The sequence below is a fragment of the Natator depressus genome, chromosome 3, assembly GCF_965152275.1.
Source record: "Natator depressus isolate rNatDep1 chromosome 3, rNatDep2.hap1, whole genome shotgun sequence".
NCBI lineage: Eukaryota > Metazoa > Chordata > Testudines > Cheloniidae > Natator > Natator depressus.
Window position 1 is genome coordinate 123,487,485 of NC_134236.1, and position 25,426 is coordinate 123,512,910.

General features: G+C 41.8%; 2 protein-coding genes across 8 annotated transcripts in view; one reads left to right on the forward strand and one right to left on the reverse strand.

Moving 5' to 3' along the window:
• Positions 1-25,426, forward strand: part of PACRG (parkin coregulated) — a 473,776-nt gene that overhangs the window by 328,388 nt on the left and 119,962 nt on the right. Inside the window, exon 6 of one of the 7 annotated variants that reach the window (XM_074948745.1) lies at positions 1,845-1,895. The exons of 5 other annotated variants lie outside the window; for them this stretch is intronic. In XM_074948745.1, the coding sequence (XP_074804846.1) occupies positions 1,845-1,882 (38 nt within the window). In that variant the 3' untranslated portion in view covers positions 1,883-1,895. Of the gene's footprint in view, positions 1-1,844; positions 1,896-2,126; positions 2,204-25,426 lie in introns of all 7 variants that reach the window. One more of the 7 variants, XM_074948744.1, reaches the window with a different exon arrangement.
• The window catches only part of LOC141985037 (uncharacterized), a 104,897-nt gene continuing 89,445 nt past the window's right edge, over positions 9,975-25,426 (reverse strand). The window contains exons 8-9 of the mRNA XM_074948733.1: positions 11,614-11,702; positions 9,975-10,006 (exon numbers count right to left, since the gene is read on the reverse strand). The gene's annotated coding sequence lies outside the window, so the exon portion shown is untranslated. The remainder of the gene's footprint in view (positions 10,007-11,613; positions 11,703-25,426) is intronic.

Here is a 25,426-nt window from a genome sequence, read left to right on the forward strand (position 1 = left end):
ACCACATTTGCTCCAACCCCTCAGACAGAGACAAACACCTACAAGATCTCTATCAAGCATTCTTACAACTACAATACCCACCTGCTGAAGTGAAGAAACAGATTGACAGAGCCAGAAGAGTACCCAGAAGTCACCGACTACAGGACAGGCCCAACAAAGAAAATAACAGAACGCCACTAGCCATCACCTTCAGCCCCCCACTAAATCCTCTCCAACGCATCATCAAGGATCTACAACCTATCCTGAAGGACGACCCATCACTCTCACAGATCTTGGGAGACAGGCCAGTCCTTGCTTACAGACAGCCCCCCAACCTGAAGCAAATACTCACCAGCAACCACACACCACACAACAGAACCACTAACCCAGGAACCTATCCTTGCAACAAAGCCCGTTGCCAACCGTGTGCACATATCCATTCAGGGGACACCATCATAGGGCCTAATCACATCAGCCACACTATCAAAGGCTCGTTCACCTGCACATCTACCCCAATGAGATATGTGCCATCATGTGCCAGCAATGTCTCTCTGCCATGTACATTGGTCAAACTGGACAGTCTCTACGTAAAAGAATAAATGGACACAAATCAGACGTCAAGAATTATAACATTCAAAAACCAGTCGGAGAACACTTCAATCTCTTTGGTCACTCGATTACAGACCTAAAAGTGGCAATTCTTCAACAAAAAACTTCAAAAACAGACTCCAATGAGAGACTGCTGAATTGGAATTAATTTGCAAACTGGATACAATTAACTTAGGCTTGAATAGAGACTGGGAGTGGATGGGTCATTACACAAAGTAAAACTATTTCCCCATGTTTATTCCCCACCCTCCACCTTTCCTCACACGTTCTTGTCAACTGATGGAAATGACCCACCTTGATTATCACTACAAAAGGTTTTCCCCCCCACACCCTTCTGCTGGTAATAGCTCACCTTACCTGATCACTCTGGTTACAGTGTGTATGGTAACACCCATTGTTTCATGTTCTCTGTGTATATAAATCTCCCCACTGTATTTTCCACTAAATGCATCCGATGAAGTGAGCTGTACCTCACAAAAGCTTATGCTCAAATAAATTTGTTAGTCTCTAAGGTGCCACAAGTACTCCCTTTCTTTCTTCAGGTCTGAGACAAGTATTCCAAGCATCACATCAGAGTACCTTTCTCAGACCTGAAGAAGAACACTGAGTGGCTTGAAAGCTTGTCTCTTTCACTAACAGAAGTGGGTCCAATAAAAGATATTACCTTCCCCACCTTGTCTCTCTAATATCCTGGTACCAACATAGTTAAAACTACACTGCATATGGAGAATTTTAGACATTTCCATCATGTTTTATGCTCATCTGTGCTCATGCAGGCAGCACTACCATTATTTTGTGAATATGGTTCTTTTTGTAAATTCTCAGGGTCTAAAATCAGTGTCTTTTATTTATCTAATGATGTGCCTGAACACCGTCTTTAAAAAATGAGTAGCTCCAAATGGTTTCTAACAAAAATGAGCAGAATTACTGAAGTGCTGAGCATTTTTGTATGGTGTCATCATTTCCAAGGGGATTTTGTCCCAGAAGGACCACAGACATTTGAAAGAAAGGTCTAGGCATGTGGTCCTAAAGACCCACATCTGTACCTGAAAGTAATTAAGAGAGGTGTGGGGGTTTATGTGTTTTGGAGTGGGGAGGGGGTGTTCAGCTCTTTACATGGAAACTCATCAATGCCTATTGATGTCTCTATATAATGTCTCTCAATGAAATATGTTGCTCCATTAATTTTGTAGTTTCCTCTATGAAAGAAATAATCTTGATCTGATTAGCTGATTTTTCCATAATTTTTATAACAGTCTTTGAGAGAACACATCACAATGGAGATTGCTATTGAACAATAATATAAGGTATGCCAAATATATTTTATGACTAGAGTTTGTTGGTTGCAAAGCAGACGTAGTTCAGATCTGAGAAAGTGAAAAATGTTCTACACTTTGGATTTCCGCAGTTATACAAGTGCAGAAGAGATTATATGGCTTAGCACTGGGTGAATACCACAAATAGTATTCCGTGACTATTTATTGAAATTTTTCAGTGAATTCACTTCAGCTGTGTTTGTGCCTTCTTTGTTTTCATAGATATGGTGAATGACTTTACTGTTAAGAATATTTGTGGAAATTGAATTTTAAACAAATATTGGTGCTATTCATGGAAGGTGAGTTTTAAATTTGTAAACATAAATGTTCACACTGAAAACTTATCCGAAGTCTTACACTCATCCAGTTAGGGAACAGGTCATGTAATATATTTCTATCTGTCAATAAAACAATCAACACACTCTGAATGGAAAATATCAAATATACTCATAATGAATTGCTTGCACAAAATCTGCAAACCAAAAATTATGTGCCAAATTTATTCAGTAAATAATTTCAAATGAAAGACAGAACTGCTAGCTGTTCTCAAGGCTAAATTAATCAACTACACTTTTTATCCAGCTCTAAGACTCATCAATATTTCCTGTAGTTCGTCAAGAATTATGATTAATTAATTAATTAATTAATCTCTTTAAATGTGGTGTCCATTGAATGACATTTGACAGGTGTGAGGATGTGCTGCCTCCTCAGGTATAAAAGACAAGGGAAGCATAAGGAGCTAAAAATACATACCACCTTGAAAAGGAGGGCACAATTGCCACCCTAAAGGATGCAGTTACTTCTGACTTCCAGGTTTAAAGGACCAGCCACTAAAATAGTGTAATTAGCCCCACCTATTGGAGTCATTGATGTGCTGTGATTCACCCATTTCTTTCATGTACTCGGTAGTGTACCAGATATACCTCAACTTAGGAGCACGCACCAAAGCAAGTTGCCTCTGGCCCAATAGGCTCTACTACCCAGTGATTTCCCAATATGTACTCTCAAGCAAAAGGAGTCTTTACTAGGGTTGGCAGAAATGAAAGACTGCAAATACCGTAGGCAGTATGACTTGACCATCTACAACAGAAGATAGACATAGACATTCCTAACTCAGCCAGGTCAGTAGGGGACAATCCAAAAGAAGGAAGTACTGGAGTAACCATGAGTACCGCTTCTAGTCCACAATTCCTTAAAAAGTGCATTTAAGTACTGGTCTTCATGTCCTGCTATGCAGAGCTCAGTTCCATAGTCATGGTGTTGTTGGAGGGCTTCTCTGCATTGTCTTACATTGTGCGGATGAACAATTGCCTAATGCCTCTTGTAGGCAGGTGCCCTTATGTCCTTCTGCTACTAGTCTCCTCTCACTGGCTGCTTCCCATCTTGGATTGTGACTCTTCACCCAACCTCAGTTCCAGCTCTCAGGCTACCTGTTACCTGGTCTTCACTGTGCAGCTGGCTCCCAACCTGCTGCCTCCATCTTGCTGCTCCACACAGAAAACTCTAGCTGTCTCCCCAAGCCTAATCCTCTCTGTTTGTCTCCTCCTTTTTCTGTTCAATAGGCATCAAAGAACCCTCTGCCTGTTGTCTGCTGAACTAGTTCTTGCTCCTCCCAGAATGACCAGTAGCCCAGTTCTCTCCATTCAACTCATTCTTGAGAGAATGTTCTTTGTAATGAGATTCCCTGGGAAAGGATCCTATAAGAGAATGAACCCAAAAGCAGTGGTAATCAGGCAGCCACTGAGAAGGTAGCACTTAAGGAAGAGGTTGAAATCCAAATTGCCTGAGGGCCAGAGATCTCGATAAAAGATATTTTGAGGTCTCTAGAACTATGACTTTATAACATTCTTCACAGAATTATCCAGTATTCATTTACACTTTCATTATTGGGCAAGTTTTCTGAGATATTTGCCCAATTTCCAAATGTGTATATTTATTCTAGAAAACTTTGAGAATTGTCAGCTGTGTAAGGTTGTCTGGAATTAGTTGGTTTGGCAGATTGTAACGTTCCAGGAAAACATTAGTTAGTCAAGAGATAATACTATTCGCAGTTGGTTGGATGGACAATGCTATTACTTGCAAATACATAATCAGGAAACATGCTCTGCACTTGAGAATCTGTTTCTCCAACAAGCAACTTCACGCTTTATTCCCTGCCAACTTTTTCATGGAATATCCTCACTGAATTGATCTGAAAGTCACTACCCTCTCCTCCTGTAAATCCTTATTCTAGGCTCACTTCTACTGTGATACTTACTGTAAATTGCCACCTGATGATAGCTGGTTGGATGGCCAGTAGGAATTATCGTTGTATCTTTGGTTTGTTTCATATAGAAAAAGAAACAAATCTGATTTCAAACTTGCAAATTGTTTGTAAAAACATATTCCTCTCACTGGTTTCAGAGTAGCAGCCGTGTTAGTCTGTATCCGCAAAAAGAAAAGGAGTATTTGTGGCACCTTAGAAACTAACAAATGTATTTGAGCATAAGCTTTTGTGAGGTACAGCTCACTTCATCGGATGCATTCAGTGGAAAATACAGTGGGGAGATTTATATACACAGAGAACATGAAACAATGGGTGTTACCATACACACTGTAACCAGAGTGATCAGGTAAGGTGAGCTATTACCAGAAGGAGAGTGGGGGCAGGGGGGGAAACTATTGTAGTGATAATCAAGGTGGGCCATTTCCAGCTGTTGACAAAAACGTTTGAGGAACAGCGGGGCGGGGGGGAATAAACATGGGGAAATAGTTTTACTTTTTGTAATGACCCATCCACTCCCAGTCTTTATTCAAGCCTAAGGTAATTGTATCCAGTTTGCAAATTAATTCCGATTCAGCAGTCTCTCGTTGGAGTCTGTTTTTGAAGTTTTTTTGTTGAAGAATTGCCACTTTTAGGTCTGTAATCGAGTGACCAAAGAGATTGAAGTGTTCTCCAACTGGTTTTTGAATGTTATAATTCTTGACGTCTGATTTGTGTCCACTTATTCTTTTACGCCCCTACTCCTTCTGTTTGTTTGTTACATCGGTGTTTGCATCTTGTCTCAAGTTATATTGTGAGAAGTTTAGGACAGGGCCTCTTACTTTGTGGTTTATACAGTGCCTAACACAATGGGACCCCACATTGACTGGTGTCTCTGGGTGCTATTGTAATAACTAATAACAAATGTAATTAAAAAGACCAAGTAAAGAACTATACGCTGGTGAGGGAAAAGTACAGTAGGTTAAAAAAGTGAACATGCTGTGTTTGATGTGAATATCAAAATCTGCAGAGTTAGAAATATCACCCATAAACTAAACTGTCAATGTTGTTCTTCTAAAAAGCATTGGTAACATACTTATGCAAAAAGTTCTATTGGGCTTGTACCACAGATACTGCTCCTAAAAGCTTCCAAAGTAGATTCCTGAAAGAATAAAATTTGATTGCAGTGTGCATATGTGTCAGTCTTAAAGGCTTAATGTCTCTAGGTGAACTGTCATGATCTATTGTGTAGTTATTAGCAAATGACAGAGTCTGCACTATAAGTACACTATGAGCAACTGAAAAACAGTTACAATGAAAACAGGATAGAGGTTAAGGTTCAATCTTCTTAAGGCCTGGACAGTTCTCTGTGGAATTACTTTATAAGAAACCAAAAAACAAGAGAACTCAACATCCAACTGCCTTGTTATCTTTCTTTCAGTCCTAAAATTATTTTGAACGTTTATGGACGCTCAGAGTAAATTTGAAGTACTCTTTTGTTCAGGTGAAGCAATTGTAATCACAGACGCAGTACAAAATGCACATAACTTCTCCTTATAATATTGCTAGTTTTAATGATGCTGCTTTGCTGGCTTGCTTGCTTTTAATATTTCTCTGTTGTACATAATGAGAACGCAATGGTTATTCTTCCAGGTCATGAACAGAAAAGTAATGACAATGACTTAGGCCTATTATGAACCTTATAACACCATTTAAAATCTCTTTTTCACTTAATACAGTACTTAAATATGGCATGTTTTTATTAGGTTTATTTCAGGGTTTTTTTTTTCTTTTCTTTTCCTTTTTTTCGGGTGAGGGGGAACATTGCATACTATAAAATCTGTTTTCTTTTTGTATCATGAAACCTTTGCTGTGCATCTCCTCTTCTAAATTGTTTCATAGACCTATAAGATGTCTTAGATAAATACAATTTAAGAACAAATAGAATAAAGTTCGTGCTCTTGTGACAGCACTGAAGAGAAATAAGAATAAAAAGGAATCTTCAAAGCTTGATATAAATTATGATTGTATACAGTGTTGTATTTATATCAGAATGAACACTGGAAGCAGAAGTTTGTTTGATAAGAGTTAGACAATTATATACAGAAAATTTCTTTTGTATAATGTAGTCAGGTAAATGAACATTTCATTGATCTACTTTAACAACTATTATATGTTGTCAAATCAAAGCAGTCTGACAGCTGTGCTACATCGATTCATATGCATTATAAAGCAAAAATGTTTTCATGTCATCAGTTTATATTATTCAGTAGTGATCAATAACAGCATATGAAAAACTTTGTAGATTAAATCACGTAAAATGTTTTGAAAACAGAACAGCACCAACCTTAACAATATTCAGAGAAAGAGAGACAGGTTTTAAAAACAATAATTTAAACTAAATCCTCAAAATTATATGTGTAGATTTATATCTTACCCCACATATTTTGGTCACATTTAAAAGGCTTCTTCAGGCAGATTCCTGTTTTTCCTTTTTTCCTAATAAACACTATGCACATCTGATCTATGGTACTGTATAATTTAAAGTAGTAATAATTATAATTTCTTTAAAGATTCCATCAGCACTGAATTCCCACTTACATTTCCAGAATGAGATGGACTTGAAATTTGCCTCACCCTTAGAATTTGACTTTCTGAGGCACTGGTAGTTAAGCCTGAGCCCCACATCCCACCCCTCAGTTATGCACCATGGGATGATCCCCCTACACTAGTGTGATCCTTCAATGGGCAGCTTCACTAATTTAGGACCAGTTTCTATTGGTGCAGGGCAGCTGAGGATTAGAGACTAAGTTTCTATGGGCTTCAACACAAGCTATCTGACACTATAGCTAACTTTTAACACTCAATGTGACCTTTTATCAACCTCCTCCTACCTAGTCAGTCCGACACCCCTTGCCCCCCCTTCCTTCCCCCTTAATCTCAGGAAACATGATCCAGAATTCCTGAAGTAGCTGAACTGTTAGGTAAGGTATTAAACCACCAGAGCAACTATGCTTGAGATGCATGCCTGGGACACCAGTCTGCTTTGAGGGGCTTCCAGTGCCCTTCTTTGAGAGGTACTTCTCATATTTAGTTCACTAGATTGCACAGAACATAATGGACTTCACACAGTAGGAGGAAGAATCAGAACTTCGAAGGAGTATTAAATCCCAGACGCAATAGATTGTGCCTAAAGGTGGTCAGTACTCTGTGCATAAGGGCTGGAAGTATTTCCAGAAGTGCTTATGAATTCAGGAAGCAGCAATGCTCTTCGAAGTGCCTCATGCTCATTACTGGAAGGCAGCAAGTTATCCCTGCACATGAGTAACTATGCTCTGAAGAAAAACCTCATGCCCAAAATATTTCAACTACTTCTTCCACCAGGAAATGCTAAAAACACTTGGCATTGCGAATGTCACCTCTATTCAGGAATATCTTACAGTATTGTCAAACCAAGTGTTCAAAGATCACATGTCAGACTCCAAAATTTTGAGATTTAAAAAAATAGATTTGGGGTTCTTTCTATTTGCCTTCTGAGTTTTGAGCTTTTAGCAAAAAGAAAAGGAGTACTTGTGGCACCTTAGAGACTAACCAATTTATTGGAGCATAAACTTTCGTGAGCTACAGCTCACTTCATCAGATGAATCATATCGGTGAGCTGTAGCTCACGAAAACTTATGCTCAAATAAATTTGTTAGTCTCTAGGGTGCCACAAGTACTCCTTTTCTTTTTGCGAATACAGACTAACACGGCTGCTACTCTGAAACTTGAGTTTTTAGGTTACACTCACAGCATGTTTTCAGCAACCATGAGGACCAACCAACTTTTCTGCAACCATGAGGACTAGAAACTCTTTTCTTTCATTGTAATAAAAGCCATAGGAGCTCCAACCCTTCTTCTTCCCCCACACCCCACCCCGTTCTGTTCCTTTAACCAGAACCTCCTTTTTAAATCCTTTACCAGGCCATTTATCTGGTCACTGGATGCCTTCCCTTTGGAGTACCTGCACTGGACATCTGCCACAAGGAGGTGCCAGCAATTAGCTTGGCTGCTTCCCCCCCAAACCCAGTCAGGTTCCCAGACATCTCCCAATGGCCTCTTTTGTAGCAGCCAAAAACATGTCAGCTCCCAAGTCAGATAGGGGAAGCCCCATCCTCCCAAAAGAACCCAGTTGCCCCTTGTATTATGCCAGGATTGTCAAGGATGCCAACAGCTCTGTTGTCAACCCCCATGTACCACAACACCTGCCCCTCTGTGATGGGCCATACTGGTGACCAGCATTCTGGATCCTGAAATTGGAAGAACTCATTACAACTTCCTTCATAGCTCATCCTAGCTCTGAAGGCAGAGGCACCGCCAGTAGCAGCATAGTAGTAAGGATGGCTTGGTATGGTATTGCCACCCTTACTTCTGCACTGTTGCCTTCAGAGCTGGGCAGCTGGAGGGTGGTGGCTGCTGACTGGAGGTCTAGCTCTGCAAGCAGCAGCACAGAAGTAAGGGTGGCAATACCATGCCATGCCATACTTACATCTATATTGCTTCTGGCTGTGGTTCTGCCTTCTGAGCTGGGCTCCTGGCCAGCAGCTGCTGCTCTCCAGCTGCCCAGCTCTGAAGGCAGAGCCACCAGCAGCAGCAGTGCAGAAGTAAGAGTAGCAGTACCGCAACCCTCCATACAATAACCTTGCGACCCCCCTGCCCCACAACTCCTTTTTGGGTCAGGATCACTACAGTTATAACACCATGATTTTTCAGATTTAAATAGCTGAAATTATGAAATTTATTAATTTTAAAATCCTATGACCATGAAATTGGCCAAAATGGACCGTGAATTTGGTAGGGCCCTATTCATAAGCCTGTGTAATTTGGAAGTTTGGTGATTGATAACGTACCATTGCCATGTTATCACACCAGAAACACACCCTTTTATTAGCCAACTCTGGTCCCCAAATAACCACTGCAACTAAAATGGGGGGAAATTCCAGGAAAGTCATATCACACAGAACCCCATTTTGTATCCAGATGGCAGGCCTGGTGGAGGGGAAAGGAAAAGGAGACAAGGGACCAGTGTGGCAACACTGACTCATTCACTGGGAACCAGATGGTGGGAGGGCTTAAAAGGGGCATCCCTGTGCCTGAAGCCCCCTTTTACACTGAGCAGGCTGAAGCAGCACTTCCCCTCCCTCCCCTTTAGGTGCTGAAATACCAGGTTTGGCCAAGACCTACTGTGGTTATGCTAACCAACATGACAGAGACAGATCCAAGTTGCCAAATTCAGTTCTGGATCCAAATCTATCCTCAGCTCAAGAGGATTCAGATCCTGTGTTCTGGTTCAGGCTCATCTTTACTGCAAACTGTTGTGGTGGAATTTCACAGTTCTCATAAAATGGAGTCTCATGCAAGTAAATTTCATTAAGCTGATGACTGTAAATTATTGAAACTTAAAATAATTACCACACTACAACACTGGAAATAAAGGCATTTTTGTCATTCTCAGTCCTTATTTATTATTATTATTATTTTAACTGAGTTCATATGAATTACAGTTCCCAGAATGCTCATGTAGCTGTTATGACTGAAGAATTCAGGATCAATTTTCTTATGTCAGAACAACTGATTGGCTTCTTTAATGTTGTTATGCAAAAAATTCTATTGTCTTTGATCCAAATCATAATCCTTCAAGTAAAACCCCAGGCAAAAGTGTTTTTCATAGTAATTTACCTGGGGACTAGTAGGGATGGAGTCCTCAACCCCAGCTTGCTGCATTTCTGTAAGCATTTTTATGGCTCGATAGTTACAAAACGTGCACTGGTTCACTGACAATATCCTTTTCCTGCGCAAATTCCTCTTCCTCCATACTGAGCTGCAGAAAATTACAGGGGAGCTTGTTAATGCAGATCCTAGGGCTTACCGATATGCCCCTGTATAGAGTTTTTGCTGCTTTCTTACCCCGGAACAACCAGCTGCTTTTAGCCCTAATGTTCTTGCTTAAATGAGCATAGGCTTTGGTCTTTATATAGTTATGGAATTACTGTAGTAGGTACTGAATTTTGTAACACAAGCTTTCAGATATCTGATCCAATAGCCTTTAAGAGGAAGTTGCATTTAGTGTGTGAGGGGGAACTCTATCTTAGACAATATGCCTTATGTAATGCTATTATTTCCAGTCACTTAACAAAAAGATAGTTCTGTTTCATTACTTTTCCAGGCTAAATGATTTACAGGTCTCTGTAAATCTAAGCAGAGTAACTATTCTTGCAAAAATGACACTACTTACTCTTTCAATTAATATTATAAAATGCATATTGAAAAGTTCACATTTATTTCTCATTTTTCATATCTGTGCTTCAGCAGATGTGCCGGTTCGAGATTCTGGCTACAGGTCACAGTCTTCAGTACTGTAATTTAATTCTGAGCCATAGCAACATCTCATATAAGAGTATTTTTCTTACCATCACAGAATCATAAAAAGCAGGACCAGAAAAAAACCCAGTAATCTAGTCTGGCCCCCTGCATTTTGCAGAACTACTTTTTACTTTATCTGACACATTCTTGTGTATGTGTAGTGATGGTTGGATAATCCATTTCTGTCAATTGTCAACTCCACTGCAAGTTGGTCTTACTTACCTGATGGATAAGTAAGACCCCGGCCCCTCCCCCGCTGTTCCCCCTCCCCCGCAGCCTCAGCTCATTGCGCTGCTGGCGCAATGCTCTGGGCGGGGGGGCTGTGAGTTCCTGGGGCAATGCAGCTGCAGAGCCCAGCCTGACCCGGTGCTCTGTGCAGCGCAGTGGCACGGCTGTAGCGGCTCAGGCAGCACGATAAGAGGGCAGGGGGGGTTGGATAGAGGGCAGAGGAGTTCGAGGGGGTGGTCAGGGTTGGGGATGTGGATAGGAGTCGGGACAGTCAGAGGGCGGGAAACAGGGGGGTTGAATGGGGGCAGGGGTCCCAGGAGGGCAGTCAGGAAGGAGAGGAGAGGTTGAATGGGGCGGTGGGGGGCAGTCAGGGGCGGGGGGGTCTGGGGGCAGTCAGGGGACAGGGAACGGGGGGGATGGATGGGGTAGGAGTCCCAGGGGGGCCGGCAGGGGGTGAGAAGCAGGGAGGGTCAGATAGAGATCGGGGGCCGGGCCACTCCTGGGTGTTTGGGGAGGCACAGCCTCCTCTAACTGGTCCGCCATACAATTTTGGAAACCCGATGTGGCCCTCAGGCCAAAAAGTTTGCCCGCCCCTGCACTACACACACACACACACACCACAATATCCCATTGCTCAGTGGTTAGGGCACTTTCCTGGAAGGTGGCAGGTCCTAGTTCAAATCCCTTCTCCTCACTAGCAAGAGCTTGAAGTAGAGGTCTCCTACATCCCAGCTGAGTGTCCGACCTAATAGGCTAAAAATTATGAGGGAGCCCAGCATTTTGGGTAAGCTTGTCTATTGGTGCCCAATCCAATAGGCAAGCTCTTAGCACACTTACCTGATTGGACCTCACAGGTGAGTTAGACGGAGAAACATCTATCTTCTCCTTATTTGTGAATCACTCTGGGGCTTAGATACCTGGTGTGGCTGCAGTGCACATGTCAGAGACAGAAACAAAGGCGTTTAGGGAATTTTAATGCAAAATTTAGGCACCAAGAGCATTTGGTGTCAGCTGAATGGAGGATTTGTAAATCCCACTGGAGCCAGATTCTGAGATTTAGGTGCCTAAAATGGTAGTCCTTTTTTCAATCTAGCTGCTATTCTTTTTTTATACCGTGTTGCCTAAAGCGAAGGAATGTTGTTAAATGCATAGAGCACAGGGTTTAGAGCTAGCACTCCTGAATTCTATTCTCAGAACGGCACCAGACTCACGATGTGACACTGGGCAAATCACACCCTCTTTGTGCTTCACTTTATCATTCTATAAAATGGATAGAATAGCTGCGGTACCTCACAGGTGTATTGTGAGCCTTAATTAATATTTGATCTAGTTATAAATCAGAACTTTCACAAAGTTCCAGGCAGGTGTGTGGCGGGGGGGAGACAAAGAGGGCTGTTTCCGGTGCAGGGTTCTGGTTTGGACTCATGTCATGTTTCGTCTAACTTTTTTCAATAGGACTTGTGTACCTAAGTCACTTACATGCTTTTGAAAAGCCCACTGGTAGATTCCTAAATATGGATTTAGGAGCCTAAAGTTTAAAAAAAAATTGACCATTATCTTTATGATAAGAAATTATTCCCTTCTTTTTGTTATCTCAGTTCTATGTTTCTCACAAGAACAGAATTGCTTATATTCTCATCTTCACTTGGACTGAGACTACCCATTTCTCTTAGAGCTACATGCACGAGACAGGTTAAACAATTCAAAGAGTGATATTTATTTTCTACTTAATTCTTCACATCTCATATGTGTTTGCAAACAAATATGTTACAATTTGAGGGGACATATGTTTTCAAACTTGCTACGCTTATTAAGGTGACATTTTTATTTTAAATATGCATCTGAATGTTGTGTTCATTTAATGATTCTAAGTGAGTTATATTTATTTATCACACATTTTTAATTAGGATTCTATTCTGGGGAGAATATTTCTGTGAAAGTCAGTGCAGAGTTGGCAAAATCACAGAAATTGGCTCTGCACCTGGCTGTCAGTTTTTATACACAAACAGAAAACAGGGAAATGGGACAGAGAAGCTTTAGAAGGAAAGGGAATTCCCTGTCTGGACCACACTGCCATTCCATGCACAATGTTGTCCTTTTCTTGAGGTTTCTTTCTGATCCACCAGGAAAACAGTAGACTAAATGGCAATAGCATGATGCTTCTGGGTATATATCCCATATGAATTAAAAATCCAAAATGGTCACAGGGTCCAGGTGGGCCTGTCATATTATTTTCACCACAGCTGGAGAAACAATGTGTTTGTTTTCTGGCAACTATCCCACCCTGTTAAAAATATGCATCTTATTTGAAGTTTGAACTCTGCTGGCTTCCTTTTCAGCTGCTGGGTTTTGTTATACCTTTATCTGCTAGATTAAGAAGCCTCAAAACATCAGATCTCTTCCTCCTTAGTAGGTACTTATAGACCATAATTAATTTGCCTCTTATCCTCCTCTTTAAAAATCTAAATTAAGTACTCAAAAGCTAGGAAATGCTAAAAATAAGGTTTCAACCTGTCAAGAGACAGGGTTGTAGGTGGGTCTGAGCGGAAGGTCAGAACCGGAGTCTGAGCCCGAAGGCCAGAACTAAGGGTCAAGATAGAGCTGGAACCAGGGCTGAGGACAGAACTGAGTTATATGGAGTCAGGAGCAGGGCTGGTTCCAACACAGGAGCTTGGCTGGGGTAGAACTGGCACAAGACCTGGAATAGGAAAGGAGCAGGGCTAGGAGTGAGGTGAGCACAGGAAGGCAGAGAATCTACAGACTAGCTGCATTGAGGAGCTAGTGCTCTGCTGTTGCTGCTGGGCTTATAAATCAAGCTGCTGATCCCGCAGCTGTTCAGGCACTATGGATTAATCAGGCAGTTCCAGGGCAGTAGCTGAGCTATTCATTGCCTAGAAATGAAGTTATCTGGGAACAGGCCAGTAGCTGGTCTTAGCTGGTTTAACTCCTGGCAGTACTCTCCCCCCCGCATTTTGGGGGTGCCTTCCAGGAGCCCTGGGGCCAGGTTTGTCTGGGTATATGTGGTGAAAGGAGTGCAGGGTCCAGGTTCCATTGATCATTTGTTTGGGCTGTAATCTTCCCACTCTATTAAATATTGGAGTTTGTCCCAGTTTTGGTGGGAGTCCAGAACTTTCTAGACCACTTATTCTGCTTGGCCCTGAATGGTTATTGGCAGGGGAGAGGAGGACTGGTGCAAAGCAGGAAGGTATTCTCGACATACCACTTTAAAAGGGAAACATGAAACACGGGGTGAACTTTAAGAGATTCTGGTAGCTACAGTCTGAATGTTACAGGGTTAATCTTATCTGTGATCTGTAAGGGCCCCAAGTACTGGTGGTTCAGCTTCATTGAGGGATGTGTTAATTTATGATTTCGGGAGACAAGAACACCTTATGCACTACTGTGAAACTGGGAGCCAGTCAGCATGTCATTTGTATGTTGCTTGGCTTCTTCTAATGGTCTTCTTAGCTCTTGGAGTACCTAGTGGATGTGAACAGTAAGGTCAACAGTGGCAGGTACTGACGAGTTGGTGGGGATTTCATGGTAAAAGCGAGGATGGAATCTATAGTTAGCAAAAAAAAATGGAGGTGTCTGTTAGGTGGAGGCAAGTGTGACGTTGTAAGCAAATTCAGCATGGTTGGTCATGAACAGCCAGTTGTCATGGTGATAGTTTAGGAAGGAGTGCAGATACTGTTCAAGGACCTGAGAGGCCTGTTGTGCTTGATTGATTGTGTTCAGGTGATAAGCAGTGGAAGCCAAGGCATTGATACCAAGGAGACCTAGAAATTCCCACCAGAAGCCAAATAAGAACTGGGATCCATAGTCAGACATTACTCTCATTGATAACCAATGGAGGTGGAAGATGTTATCCACAAAAAAGGTTGGCTGTCTATTGGGCAGTGGGGAGGGCATGACACAGGACAGAATGTTCCGTTGTTGTTAGATTGTACTTCTTGTTGTGATCAGTGTGCCCCTTGGAGGGTGGCAGCTCCATGATAAAGTCCACAGAAATGGTGGATCAAAGCCAAGGTGGAGTGCACAAGGACTGAAGGAGGTCAAGTGGTCTCATATGGGGAGTTGTCTTTGTCCGGGCACAGAGATTGCAGGACTTCCTGCAAGGCACTATGGAAGAGCATAAAGCCACTGACACAAGCTTCTAGATAGCAGGTCTTGGATTTTGGAGCGACCAAATTGTCCTACCAGAGGAGCATCTCTGAAGCCTTGATAGGCCCTCAGGCACCTAGATGTGCTCCTTGTGATACAGAATCCCATCTTAGATCATGAACATCACAGTAGCTGGGTTGTTGGCATTGTCTAAGGTCTGAGGGGTTTGAACGTCAAAGACATCATTGGGCAGCAGGGAGTGGATGACAGGGATCAGGGTACAGACTGCAGTACCAAAAATAAAAGTTGAGGCTTTGAGGATTGTGGATGGGGCTTCGTTGCCAGGCTCACAGTATTCAATCATTTTAGACAAGGTTTCAGCCTTCCCATTCCTTGTCCCTAGGCAGTAGTCGATCACAAAATAAAATCACCTAAAGAGGGACTAGCGTGCTTGTTGCTAGTTCAGCTGCCTGGCTGTCTTTAGATACTCCAGGTTTTTATGGTCAGTGAGAACTTGGATTCGGGACCTAGCCCCCTCCAAGAGGTGCTCTCGTTTCTCAAAGGCCACTTAATGGCCAGCATTTCTTTATCCAAGATACCATGATTCTGCTCCGCTAGAGTCAATTTGCATGAATAGAAAGCACAAAGGTGAAGATGACTGTCCGAGTTGGACAGCTGGAGTTCTCCCAGCATGAAATTTGAGGCATCTGCCTCCACTGTAAATGGTTTGGCCAGGTCCTGATGCATCAAGATGGGGTCCATGACCAATCTCTTTTTTAAGTGATTTGAAGGCAGCCTGCATTTCTAGGGACCAGACACAATGGGCTCCCACCTTTCAAAAGGGCACTGAGAGGGGCAACCAAACCAGAGAACCCCATAATAAACTGCCTGTAGAAATTGGCAAAGAAGCATTGTATCCTGTGGACTTCTTTTGGTGCCACCCAATCCATGATGGCTGCCACTTCACATGGATCCATAGCCAGTCCCTTAGGGGAGATGATATAACAGAGAAATTCCATTGTGTCCCGGTCGAATTTGCATTTCTCTGGCTTTGCATACAGATGCTTCTGGCAAAGTCTTTTGAGGACACTGAGTATACAATGATTGTAAACTGCCCGGTCCTCTGAAAAAATAAGAATTTTATCCAGGTAAATAATTATGAATCAGTCCAGCATGTTCTAGAAGATGTCATTAATCAGATGCTGGAAGTTTGATAGGCCATTGCACAGACAGCATGGCCAAATACTCAAAGTGACCATACTAGTGCAGAAGACAGCCTTCCACGCTATCTTCTTGTTGCACATGCAACAGGTTATAGGCTCTGCGCAAGTCTAGTTTTGTGAAAATTTGAGTAGAGCGCAGTCGATATAAGAGTTTGTGGTTGAGAGGAAGTAGACAGAGGTTCCAGATAGTCACCTTATTGAGTGCCCGATAATCGATGCAGGGCCTCAAGGAGCCATCCTTCTTCTTAACAAAGAAAATAGGGGCTCCTGCTGAAGATATGGGTAGATAGATAAAACCCTTCTGTAGGCTTTCTTTCAGGTAGGTGCGAAGAGCCGCACCAAAGCCAACAGATTAGGAAGTCAGACTAGATGATCTAACAATCCCTTCCAGCTTCAAAATATGTGAATTAAAACAAGCTTTAAATTTCCATACCAAGCGGCTTTGGAATAATGATGAGTCATAAAAATTTAGGAAATGTCCAATAAGTAAAGACTACCTTTTTTTTAACCCTCATATCTCCTAAGTGGCTTGTCTAGTTTGCTTTTTTCTGGACAGTTAAATTTCACTCTGGCAGAAGATCAAAGTTCACAGACCAAGTGAGCATTGTTGAAAAATCAAGCTTAAAATGGAATGTTTGTTTCAACCTTAGCTTTTGAGAAACCAGCATCTCCTCATAACATAGATGTTTGTAGGAAATGCATCAGATCTGCCTTAAAAAAATACGAGTAGCTTTCAGCGCTGAAATTCTTACTGAGCTCTCCATTTTTCTTACATCATTGACGGTTACCAAGCTGGATGATGATTATACTGTACACTGAAGATCACTTGCAAGTAAACATTGAAATACTGTGACTATATATAGCTTCTACCGCAATATGGCAAGTAATGTTTTCATTTACAGTAAGATGCCAAAATGAGCAACTATTCAATAATTCTCTTTAAATGTTGCTTCTCATTGACCCCGTTACTGAAATCATTCACTTGGACAATTTATCCCAACTAATGTTGAGGGTAGCTTGATAGAATAGCAAAATGATGAATACCCTTCATCACGCAAGGCAACTGATTTCATTTCCTGTGCCAGGTTTGTGCCACATTTTATTTTTACACAGAGCTGAACTTGAGAATGACTGTAATATTTATGAGGGTATTTACAAAAAGAACAAAGAAAATGCAGTTAGACTGGTCACAATATTTCTTGCAATTTCTAGTAGACATTCTGTGTCATCCTTCACTCTTCTACTTGACATATTCTGAATAAAAAATGTGACATAATTTGATGGCAGGGGTGGTTTAAGGGACACCTAGTACAGGAAAATAGTATGGGTTTTAAATTAAATTAAGTCTAATTATTAAGCCTCTTCTTTTAACTAGAAATCTTGGTTAATTTTTTAAGAACCAAAATGGGTCTAGGGAACAGAAGAAGAAAGAAAGGAAAAAAGAAAACTAGGGATGGAGAGGAGACAGAAAAACACCCAGTGATGACACTGTTTAGTGGTTGTCATAGCCCTATACCGCAAGACAACATTAATACCAGACAAGGCAGACTTTGACTACACCTACAGTCTTCTTTACTGCTTCTAACTCAGAAGGACAGTGTCAACTAGCATTGTGACAGCACACTGAGACACACAAATTTGCTTTTGAAAGATTTAGTATTCTTGCAGTGTTGGTTTCTAAACCAAACACTCAAAATTCTGGAACATATTAAATATTAGCAGCTACACAATATTAATAGGATGTTGTGAAATTCTGTGTTAATTAAGAATCAAAGTATTGCCCAAAATCTATTGTTCAGAATGCAAGAAGGAAAGCCATTAGAGAAACAAGATAATTAACTGTTTTTTTAAAGCTCCCAGTAACCTAACAAGCTTTCCCAAAGTTTGTCTGCAATGGGAAAAAAAAGGCAAATTCTGAAGATATTGTTTCACAATAATATCTTAAGAATACTGGTGTATAAAAATACTTATGTGTAAAGACAAGACACTACAACAATATACAGTATTAGTAACTGACTGTTTTTTATGCTCATTTTGTTTTGTTTTTTTTGAAAATACTCATTTTTGATTTGCTGCCTAGAATGGATCAGTCTTTCAGCTCAGAACAAATAGTCATAATTGCCATTAAGTCTGTTCTTTCTGAAGAATCTTTCAGATGACAATGTGTTTGATTCATAACTATAAAGCTCATTTTATGACAGCTATTTTGCTGTAACTGCTAAATTAGCTGGGTTGGAGGATATGCTTAAAATGAAAAAAGCAAGGCAAAATACTGTAAAATATGTACAGTTTTTTCTTTCCCCAACAATTATTTACTTTAGATGTGGCTTATTTTTTATTCATAAATATGTTGTCTTTTGCATTTTCAAACTAGTCTGATTATTTTTAAACATATGCATATTACACAGTTTAGAATTTCTTTATTCTTTGAGTAAGGTTCTGTTGCCTCCCTCAGATTAGACTGTTGCACTATTTGTTGACCAATCATTGTTTCTTTACAGTGAACTTGCTCTAGTATATATTTTAAAGGTTATTGGGCAGAGTGTCAGATCATATGAGCCAGGCTGAGGGCAGAAGAAATTACATGCAATTTTGCATTTGAAAGGCTGAGCTATACAGCAAAGGGGTTCTGCAACTAGTGTTCAACCACATAAGGCTTCTTTGAACCAAAATGTTACAAGATAAGACACCAGGACTTTTTGGAGCCTCTCTTTGCCTTTATGCTAAAGTGAGTCAGTACTAGATTTTAGTGAAAGAGACACTGGTGACTTATAGTTTGTGGCCTCCCCTCTTTACAAGTGCTGTGCTTTGGCCCTGATCAAGCACTTTCACATCTTTAAAATTAAGCACATACTTAAGTGTTTTTAATTGCTTTCCTAGATTGGGGCCATAGTGCTCAATCAACATCTTGTAGTATTGGGCTTTCTGGTAGCTATTACATTCAACTGAGATCAGCTGCATTTTCCCATGACTGGGTTCCTTGGCAATTCCTTTAGGAACTGTAGGCATCTGTTGAATTTTTGCCTGCTGGTTTTAACTATTTGCCTACCAAACATTAGTGAGGGTCTAAAAAACATCACAAGCAGTGACAAGAGAACATCCACAACTACTTATTTTGCTATGCTCTAGAAAAGTGATAATATAACATGAGCACATTGGTTGTCTAAATTTCACATGGACTTTGCCATGTAATATTAAGGCTATTACTCAGATGTAAGTAATACCTTGTGGACTAAATTTTGTTTCTAAATTGTAAAAATAACAGCACTGTATTTAGAGATCTCTGGAAATTCCAATTCCTACATAACTTTAGTTAGAAATCAAATTATTTTAAAATAGAAATGTTGTGGGACTAGATGGAGGAGGTAATTACACATGTCCAGCAATATAGTCACAAACAGCCCTCTCAAATACCTCTTCCTTTCTTGATCACTGTAGACAACCCCACCATTCTGCCTGTTGCTCAAACCGGTCACCTGTGCATCATCTTCGATTTGGACCTTTCTCTAGGGCCTCTTATCCAGGTTATGTCTAAATCTTGCTGATTCTTTCTGCACAACATCTCTAAGATATGGCCTTTCCTATCCTCTACACAGCTGAAACTCCTGTCCAGGCTTTCATCGTCTCATGTATCAATTACTGCAACATCCTTTTCTCTGGCCTTGACAATCTTTCCCTAATGATATCCACTTAGAATGCAGCTGCACAGATCATTTTCCTAGCCTATCATTTTGACCATGTCATTCCTCTCTTTGCATCCCTCCACCAGCTCTTCCTTCTCTATTGTATCAAACATAAGCTACTTGTTTCCCTTTTGAAGGCCTTTCACAGATGAATAAAGGCTTGGTCTACACTATAGAGCTAGGTCAACTACACTAGAGCCTTGCTCCTGCCGATGTAAGTGCCCTACAACACCGATATAGTAACTCCATCTCAACGAGAGGCATAGGACTTATGTCGGTGTAGTTAGGGAAACCCAGTGTCCATGTAGACACTTTTACTTACATCAGCTGTTGGCTAAAATTATTGTCAATTTCATGGCTCTGTGTGGGAGCCCTGAAATTGACAAGAAACACTGGTAGGTTCCCTGCTGTGAACCCTGCACCTGACTCACAGCTCAGGCTGTTACCCCAGGCTGGGTGGGGGCACCAGCTAGAGCCTGGCTGCCCCCTGGGCTCCTCGCTACCCACTCCCAGCAGGCTGCTTCTTGGGTTCCCTTCTCCCTGCTGAGAGCTCTGCTAACCCCAGGCTTCCGGCTGCATGCTCCCAGTGGGCTGCTGCCCAGGCTCCCCACTCTGAGCCTGGGTGCTGAGTTCGTGGGCTCCCAGCTCCGCACTGAGTTCCCAGAGCTGTCAGAGTGCAGCTACTCTGAGCAGAGACAATAGCAGTGTAGGCTCTGTGCTGTGAAATTGAGCCTGGGGCTCACAGCTGGGGCTGTCATGCTGGGTTGGATGGGGGGCTCCAGTTGTGAGCCCCATGTGATTTTCAGTGCCTCCCTCTTGGCTGACAGTGCCCTACAATGCTCCACTTCAGTCAGTTCAAGCACTCCTGGTGAGGTTGTGCTCCACCAGCAGAAGGAGGGTAGCATGGACACCAACAGCTGATTGAATTATTGCAGTGGCTGTGGTCGACCTAATTTTGTAATGTAGACAAGCCCAAAGCCTTTTGGCCTCGGATTGTTTTTTACCAGTCAGCCATCTTTAAAGGAGTGTTAAACTACAGCAAACTGAGGCCACTCACTTTACTTCTGGCTAAGAATGTCCTGTCCACACAGGGATTTAATGTACTTTAACTTCGCACCTTTAGTTAATTCATCTTAACTTCCCTGACTGTTCCCATGCCCTTAGATGGCCAGAATGGCTGAATGGGAGAAACCAATCTGAGACAAAAGAAAGACTTCACACCTATGCCCTGTAACAAAAAACATTGATTAAATATGGTAATTGGACTGAAGTTCACACAGGGAGTGTGTGTAAGGATTGGGATGTGGACATCAGGCCTACTGACTGGGGTAGGAGTTGGTAGCAATGTGCCAGAGCCAAGCGTTGGAGCCCATGGTCAGAACCAGAGTCAGGGTAGGTCTATGCTGCACACTATGCCCAGGCTCTGACTCAAGTTTGAGCCCAATCTCCACTTCTGTCCACACACAAGTCAGTCTTATTCGGGTCATCAAGCACTCAGGATCTGGGTCATAGGACCCTGCTGAGGGGGTGGGTCAGATCCTGAGTCCTGCTGTGACTCAGGTTCAAGCCGTGTCAATTTGCAGTGTTGATGCAGGTCAAGCTGCAGACCTCAGTTAGAAGGTCTGTGCAGTGCAGCATGCTTGCATTAGCATTGCCGTGAGATCCGGGTCCAGCAATTGTTAACCCAGGTTTACAATGCAGCGTGGATGCTCAAGCACAGGCTTGGAAACACCAAGTCTACAAGCCCGGGTCCCCCATAGTGTGCAGTGTAGACATCCTCTGAAGGGCCAGATGCCAGAGCAAAGGGTCAGAGCTGAAGTCAGGAATCGGAGCTGAGGGTCAGAATTGGGTACCTGGAGTGAGGCAAGGCAGGAGCATGGCTGGGTTCAAGGCAGGAGCACAACAGGAACAGGGTGGGAGCAAGGCTGGCAACAGGCAGGAGTTATCGCAGCCATGGGCAAATGCTTTGAGCAACCAGTGTCCTTTCTTACTTTTTCCATTGTTTTGTGGAGCAGCAGCCTCAGCATGTGAGGCTATGACTGCCACCTACCGCAGTTTTCACATAATCAAAGTTTATGTCCTCTCACCCTGTCCTGTATCCTTCCAAAAGAACAGCAGTGAGTTGGTTTTTTTTAATGCTACTCCACCTTCTCAGTACTCTGACCAATCCTTTCAGACTGTATTTTTTTCACCTGGAGTCATCTCAATTCCTCATAAAGAAACTCTCTCTGTATAGATTTCTCTCGGCATTGCCACAGATGCTCAACTCTTTCTTTAACTTTGCATATTTCACACAACTCATCTTTGTTGCATTTAGCCAGCAATTTGCTGCTGCTGCTGATTTCAAGAGCAGGTCTGTTAATCCCCTCAGCCAATCTAGCAGTTTGGCCAGTCAGGAGGCTCACTTGGGGTTTAGCTCCCCTTGTTAGATTGCTCGGGGTTAAGCTAGCTGGTAACCAGGCTAGCTGTGGGCACTTACTCCTGATAGGATGGAGTTTTGAGAAAAGGCAGTTTCCCTGAGATGGGGGATGTTCTGGGGGAGACAGTCTCTGGAAGACCAACTGGACCAGACTGGATCATAGGTGTTAGAACTAGGGATGCTAGGGGTGCTGCCGCACCCCCTGGCTTGAAGTGGTTTCCATCATATATAGGGCTTACAGTTTGGCTCTCAGTACCCCCACTATACAAATTGTTCCAGCACCCCTGGACTGGATCCCAAGAGCTCCTAGATGTCCTAAAAAAATGTAAGTTGGTTTTGGTTTTTTTCTTATAACTTATGAGAGTAGCCCATTGAACTTGCAGCAATTCTCAAACTTCATTGCACCACGACCTCCTTATGACAACAAAAATGACTACACGACCCCAGGAAGGGGGACCAAAGCCTGAGACTGTCCGAGCCCTGCTGTCCTGGGCTTGGGGGGTAGGGAGGGAGTCCAAGCCCTCTGCCCTGGGCAGGGGGGCCAAATCTGAAGCCCAACCCCGGGCTGCCCAGCCCTGCCACTCAGGGCTGAAGCCCACGGGCTTGGGCCCCAGGCGGTTGGGCTTGGGTTTTGGCTTTAGCCCCAGCAAGTCTAACACCAGCCCTAGTGATCCCATTAAAGTGGGGTTGTGAGCCACTTTGGGGTCCGAACCCACAGTTTGAGAACCGCTGGGCCTATAGTGATGTGAAGATTAGATGGGACAAAGTATGGGCTGTTTGTTGTTTTGAAATAGTTTTGTCTAATGCTCATTCCATTTACTAAAAAACATACTTGTTTAAAGACAGTTGTATCAATGGGCACAGACTCCCAAAGGGAAAGATGCTGCCATCCAGTCACACCTGCGTCGTAGCATGTGATTGACATAGATCAGCTGTTGTACCCAGATCCCAGTCTAAGAATGGGAGAACTGTGAAATTCCACACCATGACATGTAAGGGCACAAGGGCTGATAACTGAGGGGCTGCACTCAGAGTGACCAGAAAAGGGACAGTAACTGTGACACACTCTTTTTGTCAGTCAAGGCAGGGCCACACTCAGGATCCTTCCTGTTGTTTAATTCATGTGGTTTTGAGCAATTCCTAGATTTAATCATTGGCATCATGGAAGTGTGTTTACTGCAAAGATTATGCTGTCTCTTTGAAGACTAATGCTCTAGCACTTAGTGTACTAATAATACGTTTTCATGGGCTCCAGAGAATGATTCAAGTACAGCTTAACTGGGGGTAGTGGTGTGAAGTAAAAAAGAAAAAAAAGCTGGAGCTGGTAAAAAGAAAAAAAAAATAAATGGGTTCCCTCTGAAGAGTATTCTTGCCAGATGGTCTCCATCTGAAAGTTATGGGCAATGAAGACTCGGTTCTTGGATGTCTGCAGTCCCTATCATAAATATTTATATAAATACTTATAGATCAATTGTCTGTTAAATCATTTCCCACCTAGATTAATTATATACAGATCTCTGAGTGATGTAAAAAAAGAGAAAGCAACCATGTCCTCACTATTTAAGGCCTTATCCTCTGACACAGATAGATGTGTTTTTGTCATGAATGTTTGCCACCCTGAAAATAAATGTAAGGAGCCTGTATTATGTCTGTTGGTTGAATATATATGTTGGCTACAATCCAGCTAAATTCATGGAGCTACATTGTTTAATTTGTTGCTGAAAAGGAACACAAGGTTGCTAGTGCAGTAAAGCCCTGCTTACGTTGTAGGTGTTCTAAGCTTTCAGAAGTTATTTAGTTCTTTCATGAATTGTGAAAAGAATTGAAATGATATAAGCCATTAAAATAATTGGGTACAAGATCCCTGTCTATTATTTTCAATTGAACTAAATCCATGTGTCTGTTATATGTAGAACAATTTACACAAAACAGATGACTAATGAATAAAATATCTCCTGATAAATGAAAGTTTCAGTTAAATTTGTCACAGTTATGGAAAGCTATTAGTGGATCTATTTCACCAGGTTTGCAGAGGTAATTATTATAACAGCATTCAGTACCACCTCTTCCGTTAGTGTTTCTACTACTAATCCTGCATTTTAAGGAGGTTCTGTAATTTGAATATCAAAATTTATTCTGGGGTCAAATTTAACGTAGATTACATGGCCAGGAGGGACCATTGTAATAATCTAGTCTGACCTTCTGTATAATACAAACCATAGCACTTCCCCAAATTCATTTTGAATTAGAGCATATCTTTTAAAACAACATCCAATCTTGATTTTAAAATTGCCTGTGAAGAAGAATCCACCATGGCCCTTGGTAAATTGTTCCAGTGGTTATTTACTCTCATGTTTAATGTTCACTTCCAGTGTAAATTTGTCTAGCTTCAGCTTCCTGCCATTGGATCTTGTAATACCTTTGACTGCTAAATTGAAGAACCCATTATCAAATATTTCTTCCCCATGTAGGTACTTACAAACTGTGATCAAGTCATCCCTTAACCTTCTCTTTGTTACGCTAAATAGATTGAGCTCCATGGGTCTATCACTCTAAGGCACGTTTTCTAATTCTCTAATCATTCTCATGACTGTTTGAACCTTCTCAAATTTATCAACATCCTTCTTGAATTGTGGACACCAGAACTGGACACAGAGTGGTCATACTAGTGCCAAATATAGAGGTAAAATAACCTCTCTACACCATTCAAGATTCCTCTGTTTGTGCATCTAAGGATTGCATTAGCCCTTTTGGCCACAGTGCCATACTGGGAGCTCATTATTCAGCCGATTATTCACCATGACTCCCGAATCCTTTTGAAAGTCACTGTTTCCCAGGATATAGTCCCCCATCCTGAAAGTAGGGCCTACACCCTTTGTTTCTGCATGTATACATTTACATTTAGCCTATTAAAACACATATTGTTGCTTGCGTCCATTTTACCAAGTGATCCAGATCACTTTGTATCAGTCACCTGTCCTCTTCATTATTTACCACTCCCCCAATCTTTGTGTCACTTGCAAACTTTGTTAGTGATGATTTTATGTTCTCTTCCAGATCATTGATAAAAATGTTAAATAGCATAGGGCCAAGAACCAATCCTTGTGGGACTCCCTTAGAAACTCACTTCCTTGATGATGATTCCTTATTTACAATTACATTTTGAGACCTATAAGTTAGCCAGCTTTTAATCAATTTATTATGTGCCATATTAATTTTGT